At 36.5% G+C, this 19,716-nt stretch overlaps 1 protein-coding gene across 1 annotated transcript in view; it reads right to left on the bottom strand.

Moving 5' to 3' along the window:
• LOC145686585 (uncharacterized) overlaps nucleotides 1–19,716 on the bottom strand; it is a 104,429-nt gene that overhangs the window by 48,686 nt on the left and 36,027 nt on the right. Inside the window, exon 2 of the mRNA XM_081760032.1 lies at nucleotides 9,657–9,921. Within this exon, the coding sequence (XP_081616158.1) occupies nucleotides 9,657–9,921 (265 nt within the window). The remainder of the gene's footprint in view (nucleotides 1–9,656; nucleotides 9,922–19,716) is intronic.

Here is a 19,716-nt window from a genome sequence, read left to right as displayed (position 1 = left end):
TTACGACAGTGCGGTTAAACAGGGTGTTATAGCTCTCATTCAACATGCAAACTTGAGTGTTACTGATGCAGGTCTGGAATATGGCGTCGATCGTGCTACTGCGTACAGATGGTGGAAACCTTATCAAGAAAGTGGAAATGTAGCCCGAAAACCTGGATCTGGTCGGCCCCGAGTTTCTTCTGCGGTTCAAGATCGTTCTCTAACTGAAGAATGCCGTCGGCATCCTTTCATGTCTGCCCGAAAACTAAAAAGAGGCATCGGGGTTTCCAGGTGATTAAACACCGTCCGGCGCCGCCTCAGAAATGCAAATCTTAGGTCGTTCCGGGCTCCAAGGAAAGAACAACTGTCAGATAGCGACATGGTCGATAGACGGGCGTTTGCAGAAGAAAATATCGGTCGTATGTGGGACAGTGTTGTCTTTACAGTCGAGAAAGTATTTTCTACTGCAAATGATGGTCCTCGGCGTGTCTATCGTCCACCTGGAACACGATATGAACCACAATACATGACCCGTTCACGTCGAATGGGATAGCTTATCATTCATTGTTGGGGTTGGATATGTAAAGATGCCGGTGGTGGTGGTGTCTACCACATTAATGGTCGACTTAATGGTCAGAAATATTTGGAACTACTGGAGGATGCGCTTCCTGAGATACAAGCTCGATTAGCTGACGAAATCATACACTTACAACAGGATCATAGCTCTGTACACGATTCCAATCTTGTTCAGGCATATCTACAACGGGAACCACATATCGAACTAGTCGATTGGGTACCTCGCGCAGCGGATTTGAATCCAATAGAAAACGTTTGGAGTGCCGTTGTAAGAGAACTTCAAGAAAATTGGCGGCAGAATCCACCACGCACTGGAGATGAATTATGGGAGCTGGTTCAACATACATGGACGGACTGTACACGGCGAAACTACATTGCTCGCCTGGTTGATTCCATCCCATACTGACTGCAACCAGTTATACAAGTTAATGGCGATTACACTCGCTATTAAATAAACATACCTCCCAACAATTCACTATAACAGCTACCTAATTCATCTAGCGCATTTGAATATTGTATTTTGGCAAAACACAGTCTATGGCCTGTAATGTATCTAACTCCATGTATATTGCTACTAAACACTTATTTCAATGTTCTCTTTAGTCGAGTGAAAAAACAAAAATAACAAATAAAAATATTATAAAAATAGAAAACAAAAATAAAAATAATTAAAATAAAAAACAAAAATAATAAAAATAAAAAACAAAAATATTAAAAATAATAAGAAATAAAACAAATCATTATATAGGTTCCGGGGAACTTTCTTTATGGTTGTATGTTTAAAGTTCTTGCAAATGATGATTTGTCATGATTACAATACAAATTGCCAAACATTACAATTTGTGTTGCGTTCAATTTATCATATTGCACAAGGTATATTAAAAATTGTATTTGTGGTTTAACTTTTCTATTTGCTATTGAACTCGCTTCGTTCATGCTGGTTTACCTTAATATAAAAGACAATGAATGATCTCACCTCAGTGTGAAAATACTAACGCTAGATTGGATTTGTTAATACAAGAGACAAAATATATTCATTGCATAATTCGACATGACAAAAAGTACACCTTGTTCATAAAGCTTGGCCGGACTCTTTATTGCTTTCAACTTCAGGTAGCTTCGGAAAAAAGTAAACCAGTATTTTAGTACCAGTAAAAGTAAACCAAGGTTCGAATCTCCAAGCCAACCTTTGCAATCGGGAAACATTTGGCAGATGTGTTTTTTTCTTTCAAAAATATAATAAAACTTGTTACCAAGTGTAGATAAAGAGCAACATTGATTGAAATACTTAATGTGACAATATTTCGAAACCTTGTATTAATGTCAGCACATGCGTTTGTCATTTATCTTTGTATAGGTAATGGAGTATTGAGATACGTAAAGGAATCTTTCCATATGTAAAAGAGAGCTTAAAGTTAAGACATAGAACATAATTCTCGCCTGAGTACAAGAATAACAGTAGGGTCTAATTATTTTATGTAATTTTTCATGCATTGCGGAAAATAGAGTTTTATAAAAAAAAGCATTGGCCCAGATAAGAATCGAACTCACAACTTTACCATTTGAAACCCAACGGCTTAACAATTAGCTTTCACAAACACTTCTCGGTACATTCTTCTAGCGATGTATAAAGGCTCTTAAGATAATTATGGCATTCATATCCACTCCAAACGCTGTTTTTCTTCTATTTTGACTTTTATTTTAGTACTCAGGAGAGAATTGTCCTGTTCTTAACTTTGAGCATTTTTTTACATATGGAAAGATTCCTTTACGCATCTCAATGCTCCATTACGTATGGAGAGCTAAATGACAAACAAGCATGTGCTGACATTAATACAATGTTTCGAAATATTGTATCATTAAGTATTTCAATGTTATTTTTTATCTACACTTGGTAAAAAGTAATATTATATTTTTGAAAGAAAAAAAGGACATCTGCAAAATGTTTCCCGATTGCAAAGGTTGGCTTGGAGGTTCGAACCTGGTTTACTTTTTTCCGAAGATACCTGAAGTTGAAAGCAATAAAGAGTGCGGCCAAGCTTTATGAACAAGGTGTACTTTTTGCAGGAGTGTCTTTTCAGATTTTGTTTGGGGAAGCAAGACCCCTTGATTTAAGTAAAATTTCTCGTTTTTCACTGATTTACCATTATTCTTTTGATAAAGTCTATATAAATCTCAAACGCAGGGGGGCAATAGCCCCTCCCTGCCCCCCTAAATGAGTCCTCTGACTTTTTGTCATGTTGAATTTTGCAATGAATATATTTTGTCTCTTGTATTAACAAAACCAATTTAGCGTTAGTATTTTCACATTGAGGTGAGATCATTCATTGTCTTTTATATTAAGGTAAACCAGCCTGAACGAAGCGAGCTCAATAGCAAAAAGAAAAGTTAAACCACAAGCAAAATTTTAAATATACTTTGTGCATTATGATAAATTGAACGCAACACAAATTGTAATGTTTGGAAATTTGTATTGTAATCATGACAAATCATCATTTGCAGGAACTTTAAACATACAACCATAAAGAAAGTACCCCAGTTCCCTGTATAATGTAATGTTTTATTTTTTATTTTTTATTATTTTTGTTTTTATTTTAATTATTTTTATTTTTGTTTTCTATTTTTATAATATTTTTATTTGTTATTTTTGTTTTTTCACTCGACTAAAGAGAACATTGAAATAAGTGTTTAGTAGCAATATACATGGAGTTAGATACATTACAGGCCATAGACTATGTTTTGCCAAAATACAATACTCAAATGCGCTAGATGAATTAGGTAGCTGTTATAGGTGAATTGTTGGGAGGTATGTTTATTAAATAGCGAGTGTAATCGCCATTAACTTGTATAACTGGTTGCAGTCAGTATGGGATGGAATCAACCAGGCGAGCAATATAGTTTCGCCGTGTACAGTCCGTCCATGTATGTTGAACCAGCTCCCATAATTCATCTCCAGTGCGTGGTGGATTCTGCCGCCAATTTTCTTGAAGTTCTCTTACAACGGCACTCCAAACGTTTTCTATCGGATTTAAATCCGCTACGCGAAGTACCCAATCGACTAGTTCGATATGTGGTTCCCGTTGTAGATATGCCTGAACAAGATTGGAATCGTGTACAGAGCTATGATCCTGTTGTAAGTGTATGATTTCGTCAGCTAATCGAGCTTGTATCTCAGGAAGCGCATCCTCCAGTAGTTCCAAATATTTCTGACCATTAAGTCGACCATTAATGTGGTAGACATCACCACCACCGGCATCTTTACATATCCAACCCCAACAATGAATGATAAGCTATCCCATTCGACGTGAACGGGTCATGTATCGTGGTTCATATCATGTTACAGGTGGACGATAGACACGCCGAGGACCATCATTTGCAGTAGAAAATACTTTCTCGTCTGTAAAGACAACACTGTCCCACATACGACCGATATTTTCTTCTGCAAACGCCCGTCTATCGACCATGTCGCTATCTGACAGTTGTTCTTTCCTTGGAGCCCGGAACGACCTAAGATTTGCATTTCTGAGGCGGCGCCGAACGGTGTTTACATCACCTTGAAACCCCGATGCCTCTTTTAGTTTTCGGGCAGACATGAAAGGATACCGACGGCATTCTTCAGTTAGAGAACAATCTTGAACCGCAGAAGAAACTCGGGGCCGACCAGATCCAGGTTTTCGGGCTACATTTCCACTTTCTTAATAAGGTTTCCACCATCTGTATGCAGTAGCATGATCGACGCCATATTCCAGACCTGCATCAGTAACACTCAAGTTTGCATGTTGAATGAGAGCTATAACACCCTGTTTAACAGCACTGTTGTAATTCAACTAATAATAATAATAATAATAATAATAATAATAATAATAATAATAATAATAATAATAATAATAATAATAATAACACATTTTAACCTTCATTGCATAAGATGTTATCTCAACAAGCAATAATATTAAGATGCTCCTATATTTTCGTCGCCACGCACAAGCACGTCACACAGCGTCACCACGTAACTCCAAGAGTCCCAACACACCACAATGCATATTATCAGCTAACGATAATATGCAGTGAAAACAACGCAGACGCATTGTATTGATTCCTACTCAAAAAAGTACCTTAGGATTGGATTTGACCTCATATGTCTCTTTTCCGCGAAAGTGTACCTTCTCCTATATTTTCTGAAGAACAAGCTTACTGACTGAAGTCCCCTAGCATTAAACTTATCTCCATATTTACCACTTCTCTAGAATAAGGAACGAAAATAATCCGCAGAAGCTTGCTATAATGGGGCGGTACAGAACTTGAATAAATTGAGTCTTCTTAAGACTAACCATCATAATCACGGGCTTTCAGGCACTTGCCTGTTGTACTTTTGGTGTCCATGAGTATGGGTTCGAAGCCCAACGCTACCACTTTTTTTTTATTTTTTGCAGCTATGTCGGAACGTTCAAATTTTCATATTTACATTCCAAATAAGAGGAATTAAGATGACATTTATTTGGATATATTTTTAAAACGAAGAAAAGAGTGGAAACAATACGCCAAAACAAACACTTTTACCAGTACTAAAGAATAGCTACGAAAGACTAAAACGAATATCTAGGCTCTTAACGACGGTGCTTGGAATTTGGGCTAAAGTGAGTTAACAACTACTGCGGTCCATAGTCCTCAACGGACTCAAATACGTGTCCACGTGCAGCAAGACGTAAGTAAATATTTTGTGTAACACTGTGCGCAAGCTTATTCGACAATAATACTTGTAGTACAGTTCCCGACTTTTATTATACGTAAGATAGATCCTTCCTTATGCCATATAACTTTATGGTGGATAAACACCATGTGTGTGGTTTGTATAGAAACGGAAAAGGAAATGAGACAGGAACCTAGTCCCAAAAGGATCGTTCGCGAGATGGACGCTGCGTGACGTGCTTGTGCGTGGCGACGAAAATATAGGAGCATATTAATATTATTGTTTGTTGAGATAACATCTTATGCAATGAAGGTTAAAATGTATTATTATTATTATTATTATTATTATTATTATTATTATTATTATTATTATTATGAGCGTACGTTTGAATGTGCACTGGGAAATTACTGTATAACTTGTTATTATTTCTGAAATTTTTCCTGGATTCCTGGATTATATGTTATTTAGTTAATTAGTGGGCACTACCTTGTCTCCAGGTCATCAAATAAATGAATTTCGGCGTGTACTGTGGTGTAAATAGCATTACAGAAAGAAACTAGTTTGTTCCAAACATCACGGTTGAACTTAGTAATATTTGGGTCATGGTTTGAGCTGCCAAGATAGAGTAGGGGTAACGTGTGGGATTCATGAGTAGTGCAGCTAGGCAATATAGGTTCAAACCTTCTTCAGGCCAACCTTTCTTTTTTTCAGAAAGCGATCGTGAGGAATCGAAGATTGACTTTTCATACTAAATGAGGAATCATTAAGAACGTGGAAGCACACACCTGTATTGCGATGGAGACAATTTACGAATGTTGGTTGGGAATGGGCAAACAACATTTACAGGAATTACCAGGACGGATCGAACCTATTTAATGATCTGAAGTATCCACTTTTCATATTATTGGTCTTAGAAAGAAACACTACACCATTTGTTAAAGATGGTTTGTGTACAGTAATCTGTGGAGTAGCGGTAGCGTGCTGGACTTGCAACTGGGAAACCCGGGTTCGACTCCCCATTAAGTAAAATCTTTTTCTCATAAAATAATGGCTACAAACAGAGATTCATCTGCCGTTGGAGAACTTACAAAGCATCACTTATAAGAATATGAGTAAAGAGTGTACGCGTTCTTTGTCATACAGTATAATGATAAGTAGTGTTCATTTATAAATTCGTTTTTCTCTCTGTGTATAGTCATCTTTATCTTCGTCTCCTATTTATTACTTCTCTCTCTCTCTCTCCCTCTCTCTCTCTTATTGCTTCTCTCTCTCTCGTAAATCTGTTCTTTGTCATCCAGGTTACCGTGTCTCAACCGAATCACCGGGTCAGTACGGGTTCGAATCTTCGACACAGTGTCGGTCCATAACCAACCCACATCAACCAACTGATGCAATGGCCCACTTAAGCTCTGGCGCGTTCATTCTATCTATTCGAATTAGAACGTTATATTCACAATACGTGAAATCGAGAGTGGATGTTCAGAACAGAAAAATCTTCAGAGATGACTAGAAAATGGCCCCTTTTCTGTTGATTCAAAAGAAGATTTTATTTATATTAGTTTGACACAAAGTTCGTTTCCATCCTATAATTCAATGTATTTTATTCACGATTTCAATGTGAAACATGCAAGGTCTGTTACGTTTATAAAGAACATCCAATTTTTGTTTTGAACATTTGTAACTTTTTATTATGATACATTTTTTACTTCTAATATTGACTCTTTCTAACAGAAATTTAGCAGTAAAATAGCATTCATTCATAGCATCCCTTTCTTTGTTTCCTTCTTCTTTTTCTTTTTAAATTTTGTTCAGTTTGTATTACTAGTCCGGAATGGAGGTATTACTGGGTTTATTGTAATGTATTTCGTATCAGTACGTTCAATGAACACCACCGAATTTGCTCCCGGAACAAGTGAAACAAAGCACGTGAGTTAAACTACTGACATTATTCTATATGTGTTTCAGAGCTCTACTATTTCACAGGAAATTGAGTATTGAATTTGTCCTCCAAGTTTGGTTGTTCCCTGTGTCTTCTATGTATTCGAATAGTCCTGAAGAAATATATAATCCAATTGTTACTTCTATATTCCTGTTGGATTTCTGGAAACGGAACTTTATAATGTTATGTTCTTTTTTTTTAATACTTTTAAATTCCTTATTTTTACCTGTGTTCAGTTTTCTTCTTCTTCTTTTCTTCCTTTTCCTCTCTCTATCTCACTTCTGTATGTCTGTGTAGCAGGCATACATCACTTTCAACTTTTCATTGTGTGTGTGTTTAAGTCTCTCCCTACATTATCTTATGAATCTTGTTTCCTCTCGCTTTGATTGTTTCATTTTGTGTATGCTAATATATGTATATTTTGAAATAAGAATTGCACTCATCTTTTTTGCTGATTTTAGTATGGAAGAGAGGAAAGGAGGAGAGAGAGGGGATGTTTTTACCAGACACGATTATGGGATAAGGAAGTGTATGTTGGGTGGCCTATCTGCCCGGCGTTAGCTGTCGCAATTTTTTTGATGCTGAGTGTACATGAGTTAAGCTATATTATCAGGTCACTAATGAAATATTTATTTATGAATTATGAACAAAATCACATCACCTGTTTTTACGAAAATTGTCCGCAAAAACACACCCCAAGAATAAACTAACATTTCTCGGTTTTCCCAGAAAAACTATTTATAGGCCTACCACATGATGAAGTTGATTTCGAAAAATTAAATTATGAAATATCAAGAAAATCGTTAGTTTTTAAGAAAATAGCAATTTTTGACTCTTACTCTTAGGTAAATTACTCTTATTTTTAGTGATAAGAAGAAAATTTGAAATCTCCCTAGAGAATCGCAAAGGAACCGTAAGTTTAAAATTTCGTTGAGATACGTTGTGAACATTATATGGCATATAGGCGAGTGCACACCAAAACAAACAGACGGACAGATGTCGAATTCGCTTTTTCGGTATCTATGGGTAGGGGCAGGAGTTTTTCGCAAGTTGCGAAATCGCGAAAGTTTTCCGACAAAGCTGAGAGTTGGTTTTTCAAGAAACTACATCAGATTGAGTAAGGAAATAGGTATTTTGAAGTCGCGACAAAGTGCGATAATTGACATTTTGAGCGAAATATGTCGCAAAAGATGACAAATTGCGAAAGTACAAAAATAAAAAGTACAATTTTTCAAGCAACGTTTCCCTTTTGAAACTGGCAACGTTGATTACTGTTAACTTCCGTTTCAAGTTCATAGCTGGTAGTTGTGGAATATGGAATATTCGGTGTCGTGTTAAAACAGCAGAAATTCTCATTTTGGTACTTTTGTGGAATATGTACTCTAAATGAGTTTATAATTTTTAAAATGGTCAATAAAAAGGGGACGGTACAAGATCGCGCAAATGAATTTGCCGGTGAAGGCTTATACGTAAGTGATATTCAAACGTTAGTGTGTAAATTTTGTAATTCACGCATTGAGAAAATGAAATCTTTTAAGTTTTACGTCCCACGGATATGCTAGCTAGGTTAAAGGAGACGGTGATGATAAATGAATGAAAATAGTGGAATGAAGAAAGTGGGAGGAAACGGGAGAACCCCGAGGAAACCCACGCACACGGTCTTTGTCCACCACAAAGTTCACTTGGCACGAGCTGGGATCGAACCAAGGACCTCATGCACCAAAGGTGAATGCTCTATAACTGAAACACCGCAATTCCTAATTCACGCATTGTATGGAGAAAAAGATGCTGTACAAAAACACAAAGTCCGCAGGACATAAACGTAACAGAGTTGAATGTGGACCAAGCAGGCGAAGCAACCAAGTACATTGGAAGGTTTTGCAAATGCGCAGAAGGCAAAGTAGAAAATATTACTTAGCTACAAAATGAGAAAATTTCTATCTCAAAATACGATAAAATACGAAATTTTTAATTTCAAATGCGAAATGTTTAATTTCAAATAGCGAAAAACTCCTGCCCCTATCTATGGGCCGTGAAACGTGTAAATCCGTTGAAATCTCGAATTCGATTCTTTCACGATCACCATACTTTATTCTCTAAGAGCGCTAACAAACAGAATTAATTTAAAGGTGCTAAAAAGGAGAAATAATTTTAAAGAACACTAAAAAATATTATTACCAATAAAAAATAAAGTCTATACAAAGTGTAGCCTTCACAAACAAGTGTCTAATAAAGTTACCATTAAAGCTATAATTTTATATTAGGCCATGTTTGGCCTGGGACAAACTTTTTAAGATTTTTTAATTGATAATAATAACATTTATAGCTCTTTTAAAAATTAGTTTGTTCTTTTTAGCGCTTTTTTAAAGTTAATAGTTAACATTTCTTTTACAAAAATGTTTTTTTTTTAATTAAAACTCCGAATAGACTATTAAAACTCAAATCAAAAACAATTTAATCGTTTGAATTACTTACCTTGTAGTAAATAGCCAATGCTTTGGTTATAACCAGGACAAGGACTATTCAATAGAGAAGCTTGCTGGAACTCTGCAATCAGTGCACTATGAGGAGGAATGGATCGTGTTACTTCGAAAATTGGTTGTCCATCCACTAAAGAAGCAGATAAATTAACGCCTTCTGATCCGTGGGATGTTGTTAGGAATCGCACCCAATTGCATTTACGTATTCGTCTTCCAGCTACTTCTTGAATTACGTCGTAGCACCCAAATTGTAACCTTATCTGCAACAAAAGAGAAATGCGTATATAATCATTTAGCTACTCTTAGAGTAACAACATAAAAAAAAAAAAAAAAAAAAACTCCTCAGCAGGGCTGAAATGGGATGTAAGTGAACAGAGCGTATAACCATCTAAATTTTTGTATTCCAGCAGTAGATACGAAGAAGATTGGCTAGTCCGGATTCTTAGGCAGTGTTAACAAAAGACTAACAAAAGACGTATGTGATCTGCCCGATTTCAAAGTTTAACTCGCGTTTATTATTTAGAATGACACAACTTACGTTAAATGCAAGAAAAACTCAGAAAGTTTCTTTTTATGCATACGTGGTATGTTCCACGTCAAAGATGCTAAATATAGGTATTCTTTTGTAATTCGGCACACATCGATCTGATAGTCTAATTCTTGTCGCACTCTTTCGAACATCTTAGTCAATAGATAAAACTTCTTCTTGAATATGTACTCGAAGTTCAGGTAAAGTGTAAGGTAGGAGTGTCATACACTTGGTTTCTAACATAACTTCACAAAAATAACCGCACGGGGGTGATACCTAGCGACTGGGGAGAGAAGGAAGCAGAACCTAATCCTCACAATCCATTGATTTGATATCTGGAAGAGGTGTGATTGTGAGAGTTATACTGCCACGTAGAGCCATTCATGACGAACCAGGAATTCAAACTCAATCATCTTTGACTTCTGACAGTATTCGTGACAACTCAAATATCTATGGTGTAACGCGGGTTGCACATCTTCCAGGCGTATCCGACTTTGGTTTCCCTCATTTTACACAAAGTTGCACCGCGAGTATCAAACCATGGTCAAAATATATTATAGGCGAATCGCTGCTGCTTCTACGGTGGAAAATAGAAGGTGGTTATTTCCGATTTTTCAACAATAACTTCGAAATTCGAAGGAATTTGAAGTTAATTTTCTAGCCAAAGTTATCTAGGTGCCTTTTGTATAAATATCACAACAATCTATGTAAGGGCACTTTTCACTCTCTTATTTGACTATATCCTTTGATTATTTGCGTGTACGAACCGTTGATTTTTGTGATCTTCTTTCGAAACTCGCACGCACACGATTAACTATTTTCTCAACTCCTGGTCAGACTGTTTATTTCCTCTTGTAGATTCATCTACTGCCACTGAATTATCTGTATCACTTCCGAATTTAGTGTCCGCTTGGTGGATCTAACCTGAACTTCGTCCTGAAACTTCGTTGAACATCACCTACATACTGTTTTAGGCGAAAATCGAGAACAGAAGATGCTTCCTATCTTCGTTTCCTGTCATCTTGATTTCCTGTCGCTCTACCGGCGAACTTTTTAAAAAATCTTTCTTTCATTTAACATTACTTGTCATTGCGAATAAATAAACATGAGTTATTAAACTTTGAAATCGGAAAGATAATTTACAAGAGCGCAGATGTAATTTGTGAGTAAACGAAAGGTTACTATTATTATTATTATTATTATTATTATTATTATTATTATTATTATTATTATTATTATTATTATTATTATTAAGTATTCTATCTTTTGGCAGGTCTTCCTGGAGCTATTTTTTTTTTTTTTTTTTTTTTAATTTAGGTTTGACTTGAAAATGTTTATTCCGCGTTTATCAACCTTCAGTTTCACCTTTTAACTCACAACATTTTCGTCTATTTTTCAAATTATCGGTCAGTTGTGTTCTTCTTCCTATTCCTCGCTTTCCTTGCATCTTTCCTTCTATGGCATGAAGCAGACAATCGCAAGATGTGTGCAATCCAATTGGCCTTCCTACGAAGGATGCTGACTAGAAGCGCTCTCTTCTCTCCTATCCGCTTCGAAACATCTTCATTTGTTATTCCATTTTATCTCCTCCATTTTCCTCCAACACCACATTTCTAAGGTCTTTAAATGTTTCTTCTCTAACTTTCTGAATGTCAAAGTCTCTGAACTATACAGTTAGGTACTCGTATATAGCATTTGACTAACTTCTTCCTTAGTCCAGCATTAAGCCTGTTATTTAAGAATGATCTTTGTGTATTGAATGCTTCTTTGTCTGTGGCAATTCTTGACCTGATCTCTTTGGTACAATACGCGTCTCTCGTCAAAATGCTTCAAAGACTTGAAATTGTCAACCACTTCAAATTTTCTTTGTTCTACTCTAACCCGTAAGGGCTCGTTTCTACTCATTCTAAAGGGGATATACTCATGACTTTCGATTTTTCGATGTTGATTTACAGATGGTTAAAGTCAAGGAAGAACGTTAAATTCCGTTCCCTTACTCCCTAGCTTAAGAGTAGGGGGAGGTAGGGTGGAACTGGATAGTTGGGTCCAAACTGGATACTCTTCTTCAAGGGGAATCAACGTTTTCTCGTCCCTAGGTGAGTAAACTACGTACTACGAGTGGAAAAGAAACAGCAATAATTATAGAGATTGCCTGCGATCACTTGTGTCATTGATGCTTTTTGTATTTTCATGCATTTGCATCTCGAGTTTTTCATGCTAGATCGTCAAGTATTCTTCACTACTGCAGAAAATTAACTGGTAAATAGCATTATTCATACAAAATTTAATAGGGATTGTTTTGAAATTAAATAGTCGTATTGCTAGGTTTAGTGGCACCGTGATTTTTTTTCTAACGAGTACGAGTGAGGTGGACTTCGGTTCGCGTGGTCCCGGGTTCGATTCCCGGTGGGAGTACAGTTGAACGACTAAGTGCTTCGGATTCGACTATAGTCAGTAGGTCCACCTCTCCTTTATCCTAACAGGCATAACCACGGGACGTTAAACTAAATCAAACCAAAAGTACGAGTGAGGCGAAACCGGTTACTTGTTGTGAGCCTAAACTGGTTAGTACCCGGTTGTACTCTACTAGTTTCTGAACGTGATAATAGCTTAATTGTTTTATTGTTGAAGTAGGCCCAACTGTTCAATCTGAAAATAACAAAAGTATTTTAATAATTAACATGACACTACAAATTATTATTTTCGTTAGATTTACAGGTTTGAAAATGTTCCAGACCATACGATTTTTAAAAATCTTCCTTTCATATATGGAGACAGGAAAGAAACACGGGTGTCGGCTCGCGTTGCCTTCTGTCCCGAAGTCAAATATGTGGGACCCATAGACCCAACTTGTAGTGTTTTCCAAGTTAATAGGGGTGCTGCCGAATGGTTTCTCTACTCATACTGAATTCTAGTCCCAGTTCCTCACCTATCTGGCCACTGTTCGCCTCAATTGCTGCCTGAAGATCTTCATTTTGTACATGTGTTGGTCTTCCGGCACGTGGTGCGTCTTCAAGTGTTTCATCACCGTTCTTAAACTTGTTAAACCATCGCTGCACTGTCTGCGTAGTCACGACACCCTCACCAAAGGCTTGGGATATCTTCCGTCCCTCTGTACCGGCGTTTGACTTCAGTTTGAACTCTCGTACAATACACACGCCCTTCTGACGCTCTGTGGATGCCCCATGTTCACTCTGTCCTCACACAAGTTCGTAGTGTAACTGAACTGCCCCAACTAGTTAGTACGTTGGATATACCCACACCAACAACTGAGCTTCGCCTTATCTCCATTCGCATTCAACTGACGGTGTGAGGGCCAATGGAACACAGACCTCCACAAAAAGCGACAGAACTTTCTTCGTTACCTTTATAATATCTAATTCATGGTTTTCTGAATCCTTGAGACGAATAATGACACTCCAGAATTCTGTCCAAAAATGACGTGATTATCCCAATTACCACTTTTCGGAGATTGAAAAAAAAATAATGAAATCAAGAATGGTCTATATTAGTGTTGAATCCATTGTTTTCGGTGTCGCTGAGCTGAATAGTAACACTTACAATAGCGTTCAAGTCCAAGCTTAGCTTCCATCAGCATGGGGAAAAGCGATGAAAAATAAAATGTTCTAAATTATGCAGATTAGTGTCGAATCCATAATTTTCTGATTGCTAAGCTGCTAGATGACAATTCCGATTACTTATAAGCCCAATTTCATGCAGGAGCGGGCAAATCAATCGGATCGGGAATTTACAAGGGCAACGTCGAAGGTGTTGGTCGTGTGTGTGTGTCTCGTTGTATATTATATCGTAACTGTGGAACGCCTGGAGTAATTTCAATCAAACTTGGTAAACACGTTACAGTGGAGTCCCGCTAATCCGAACTAATTGGGACCGAACCCTATCCAGACTAAGTGATTGTTCGGATTAGCTGGGATAACAGTAAAATCGCGGTTTGAAGCGAGTGAACGGGTGTATTGTATTGTTATACATAGCGTATAGTATTTCAAACACAAACAAACTATTTGCTGAGCAAAACAATTTATTCACATTAAAAAAAAAAAAACTACATACTGTAGATGTTAGTTGGCGAAACTGTAACACGTATGTAATTTTTTAATGTGAATAAACTGTTTTGGTCAGCAAATAATTCGTTTGTGTTTAAGTATTTCAAAATATGTTTTCTGACTACAGTATATGTACTGTACTAGAAAAATGTTTAAAAAGTTGGAAAAACTTGATGCCTTTATTCTATTTCAAACTTTTGTGTACTTGTCGTAATGTGGCTTAAGGCCTAAATACAGATATTAAAGAAAAAACTGTATTTAACGAAAGTTTTAGTTATCGGTATCATAAAACTGCATATTTTCGTCCCAAAAAAATCCTCCCGGACCTGTTCGGATTACCGGTACTTCACTGTACTTACAATGGTGTCTTCCCGCTCTGCCTAATATTTCGAATCAGGGAATTTTATACAGGGAGGGATTTTCTTTTTAAGGAAAGGCGGTTCCGAATTGCACGCCAGCTAACGTGTTTTTATGTAGACCAGAACTTGCATTTTTTATAGCTGTAATATGCTTTTTAGCAATTCTAGCAGATTTTGTAAGAATAATAACTACTTTTTCAAGTTTTATAATACATTTTAGTTGGTATTCTACTTCTTCCCGGAAAATGACTACGATAGTTCTGCTATTAGAGTATAATTTACATGTACAGTAGACTTGCAATTATTCTTGAGTCCCGGTTAAGGGAGCGTCTGGATTAATCCAGATACTACTACTACTACTACTACTACTACTACTACTACTACTACTACTACTACTACTACTACTACTAATAATAATAATAATAATAATAATAATAATAATAATAATAATAATAATAATAATAATAATTTCAGTCGTTTTAAGAAGTGGCACGCATATGCTAAGTCTCAAATCTTTAGGCTCAGCCCTCTATCATCATCAAAGAGACGTCAAAAATGTCCCAGAAAACGAGCACTGATTTATTTTCTTAAAAGTTTATTTTATGATACTGTATGTATCCGAGTTTTTGCCTATCGGAGGTAGGTCCAGCCCCAATTACCTCAGAAAATCGCAGTCTATCGTTGTTACAACCTGGAAAAGATTCATAGGAAGAACGCACCCAAAGGGATGGTATGTAAATATAATCCAAAACGACCGTTCTTAGTGTGCAATCGGTCTTAGCTTTAGGGGTCTCTCAAATGAATAGGGATGCTTCCAAGCGTCCAAGTTCAGCCCCATTGACGAAAAATATAAATTCTACTGTGAAAAATGACAGAGGTTAGTGTCGAATTCATAGTTTTTGGGGTCGGGAAACGGCTGTCTCGTTTGAAATGGCTTTTGGAATACACTTGATTAAAGGACATATTCTGTGGGAGTAGGATGTTTCAAAGTTAATGCAAAAAAGTAGAGTATTTTCTGTATTTTTATTATTACACTTTCATTAAAATACGTGTTCTAGGGGAGAAGAAAATTTAAATATTTTTCATAAACATATTTTTTCCGAGTGAAGGACGGTCATTTCAGCTAGTGCAACCTATAAACACTAATAATGTTTTAAAAATTGTAATAATTATCATCAGACAGAAAATACGCTGAACCTAGCACAACTATGAACTGAACAGTTTAGACCTAACCACTGGCGTGACAGCCCTTTCTGTATCTGAGTCGCTCCAACGCCATATGTTACCAATCGGCTAAACTAAGTTCAGCCTAGGATGAACACGTGATCAGTACATTGCGTTGCATTATTTCTAACAGACGTATCAGGAGATTTCTGACCCTAGTGGCCGTCACGTCTTTTATTTACGTGACTCCCCAGTTTACCTCACGACAATAGGTGGACGCCGAAAATTGGGATGCATCGGCCGGGAATCGAACCTGGGATCACGGGGACATGAGTCGAACGCTCTAACCAGTACACTATGGAGTGCTCAGAGTTTAGACCTATACTGCGTATTTTTCGTGTTGTTTCACACACTTTGAGTCTACACATATATTTTCTTTCTTTTCGGACTTGAAGAGGCATAAAAATAAGAAACAGAAGTCGAACCGACAATCAAGAGTCAAGAAAGTGTAGGATATGAGAACAGGGCACAAAATGCTTACAAATAAGTCACATACTGTTACGTAGTTTAGAGCATGTGCAAATAGGTATTGAGATTGAAGATATAGATTGATTCAGATTATAATGAAGGTTTCATATGTATGAAGTAAGATTAAAGATTGGAATGTAAGTTTAAGTTAAGATTATGAGTTTATGGAACACGATTGATTTAATGAATTGAGGTTATGGTAAAGACACAGATAAATAAGATTAGAGAATAAAAAAATAAAGAGAGCAAACGAAGTAATTGTGTTTAGAATAATTCTGGACGTAGCAATAATAGTCACACATTTTGTGTCGCAACTAGATTTTCGGGAGAAAGTATGAAATAACAAAATAACTCTTTCTCTTGTGAATTTTACCATTAAATATCTAAGTTTGCTTCTGTAGAAAATAAAATGAAATCTTGAAGTTTTACGTCTCACGCTTATGCTGGATAGGCTAAAAGGAGGCGGTGAAGATGAGAAATAAATGAAATTGGTGAATGAAGAAAGTGGGAGAACCCCGAGAAAACTCACGAGAACGGTGTTTGTCCACCACAAAGTCCACAAGGCGCGAGCTGGGATCGAACCAGGGACCCTAAGCACTGGAGGTGAACTCTCTCTCACTGAGCCACCGCGCCCCCTTTGCTTGTGTAAAGCAGACCTTTAGCTAGGACATTAGGCAAGGGACTGAACTCACTTTTACATGGGTTGACTTTTTTTTCATTTATTCATTCATAACAAAAAAAAGAAGAAAGTTTCAGAAAGGATGTTAAAATGGTCAGAGGGAGACTAAGCCCCCATATCCACCGATAGGTACGGGCCTGATGTAGACTACAATACAAATGTACGTTTAATTAAAGATTTTTTTTTTCATTTTTACATAAGTTCTACATTGTACTCGGTTTCACCCCAATGCAGGGATAAAACCGGATTATTCGACTTTTTCCAATTTATAGCATTATTTAAAAAATAAGTAGAACTTCTCAGCTTATAAGATCATAATAGTCTATATTTGCCCTCTGTATAAGTTTACATTTTGCTAGCACAACTTCCCTACCAGAGGCCACCAAATCTTAGCTAACCAGTTCTACCCTACTTTCCTTTACTTGTCAAAAACATGCCTTCAATTCGCTTGAGACAGTATAATGGGCTTGATTAATATGTATCATGTTATGTTCATTTGAATTAGCGTTATGAGGGAGACAGAATTTATGTCTATCTTGTATCGAAAAGGCGTTCTGAAAGTGCTCTCTCGTCTTGAAAAGTATATGTTTTCCCTGTCTCGTCTCGTATTACTTCATGAAAATTCTATCTCGTCTCGTCTCGTTGTCAACACTATTCTTAGTTCTACTTATTCGAGAATCTTACCTTCCAACTTTTCTATTCATTGAGTACAATAATAAAAATTATAAATGTTTATTTTTTATCTTTCGCATACTAATCACGACAGAATCGTGTCATGCATTTTCCAACATCCTGGTCAGGTTCGTTTAACTTTTTATTCCGTTCAATAAAATTAAACATCTAGTTTTACATATCGATTATGTCCTTCAGGAAGACGGATGATTAATGAAGGTAAAGGATAATTATAGAATTGGTGGAATGATAAAGTGGGAGACAGCGGAAGAACCCCGAGGAAACTCCGACAGATGTTATCCATCTGCGATTAAAGCAAGGAACCCTAGGACCAGAGATGAGAGCTCTGCCACTGAGCCCCCCATTTATTCTATTCAAAAGCTACAACTTTCATTTTTGACGTTGTTGACAAAACGTTGGTTTGCATTAATGTTCAAATAGTTATTCACTAATTACTGCATTATTATTTTTGGTTGGTTTGTTTGATTAAAATTTAGCGTCCTTTTTAGCAGCGAAACTATATGGGACGTGAACCTACAGTTTATCATGAGATCCGAACATGAGTTCCCATCGGAAATCGAACCCAGGTGTCTCGCGCCAAAAACACGTACGCTAACCAAATAGCTACCTACGAGCGAGCTCCTGTATTATTATTATTATTATTATTATTATTATTATTATTATTATTATTATTATTATTATTATTATTTCTCTCTTAAATCTGCATGTATGAACAATCATGGTCAATTAATACAATATCATATGTTTAACTTCATTTTCATTGTGTGGGAAAGAGATCACACTGTAGTGTGGAATTAATCATGAGGGGTATTCTGCGTCATGTTAAAAGGGAAAAAACAACAACAATAATAATAGGTACATGCAAAATATCCGTGTTTCAATCACCTGCAGACCACAAGTCATCCATCCATTCAAACAACGAACGCATTAGCAAATGAGGTCAGTATTTGGCTTGGCAGATGAGCCATCTCGTACCTTTTGTGTTACGTGAAAATAGTGCCATTTATCCCTCGAGGTGGCGACACTATCGATGAATTTTTATCCTAAATCTTTGTTTAGAGAGAGAAAAAAATTTAGCTTGCTGTCATTCCCCCATTTTGTCACCTTTGTCTGCATTTTTTCTTTTTGTCTCTTTTTTTTATTGTTGAATTGAATTATGATCGAAGCAAGTCCATGAAAACTAAACACTTTGGGGTTTTTTTAAAAATGAAAAGATAGCAATAAAGAACGCCACCGCAGAATAATAACGCTGAAGCCTTAAAAAAATCCCCATATTCTTGTTTCACGCTCGTTGCGACTCCCGCTGTTCACTTGTTCGTGGTCTAATGGCTGCCTCTCATTACAAGATTGCTTCCATCACGGGAGATCAATATGGAAGCAATGACGTTGCATAATCCATGGCCACCGAGAAGGCCCTTAGTGATCATTTTTTTAATTCTCATTTTTCTTCTTTCTTTTTCGTTTTCCTTTATCGCTGTTCTTTCAATAGACATTCCGATCGGACATGATTATACAAGATCGTGTTTCGTTCAAGACGAACCGAAGGATAACATTGTCCAAATATTGACTGGTATGCGTTTACCGATATTAAAAACGATCTCTGTTGATTCAATATAATAAATTGTTCTCTATATTCATCTTTCGCGTCGTTATACTTAATGCACAAGGTATATAAAGTATTCTTTTGGTCATGAAAATGGAAGGAAGCCCTATGCCGATTCAATTGTAATGTTGTTCATTAAAGTAGGTCTATGAAGAACTTTTAAAAAAATGTGATCACTATACAGGATGTGTCAAAACAATAACGTAAAACTCATCTAATTTGTAATTTATAGAAAGAAAGCAACAATAAATAAGAACGAGTAAAAGGAAATAATCGGGGAAAAACTCAACTATTCCAAATTAATTTTCATTGCATAGAAACGATTACTTTTCTTACTTCATTAAATCGGCCTTCAACATTAACCGGGAAACAGACATGCAGACAGAGCATAAGATTAAAAAAAAAAAAAAAAAAAAAATCAACAAAGCTGCAAACC

Source organism: Thermobia domestica, chromosome 5 (genome assembly GCF_964235325.1).
Source record: "Thermobia domestica chromosome 5, izTheDome1.hap1.1, whole genome shotgun sequence".
In the NCBI taxonomy this organism is placed as follows: Eukaryota; Metazoa; Arthropoda; class Insecta; order Zygentoma; family Lepismatidae; genus Thermobia; species Thermobia domestica.
Note: the sequence above shows the minus strand (reverse complement) of the source record. Positions and strands in the feature narration are given on the sequence as shown.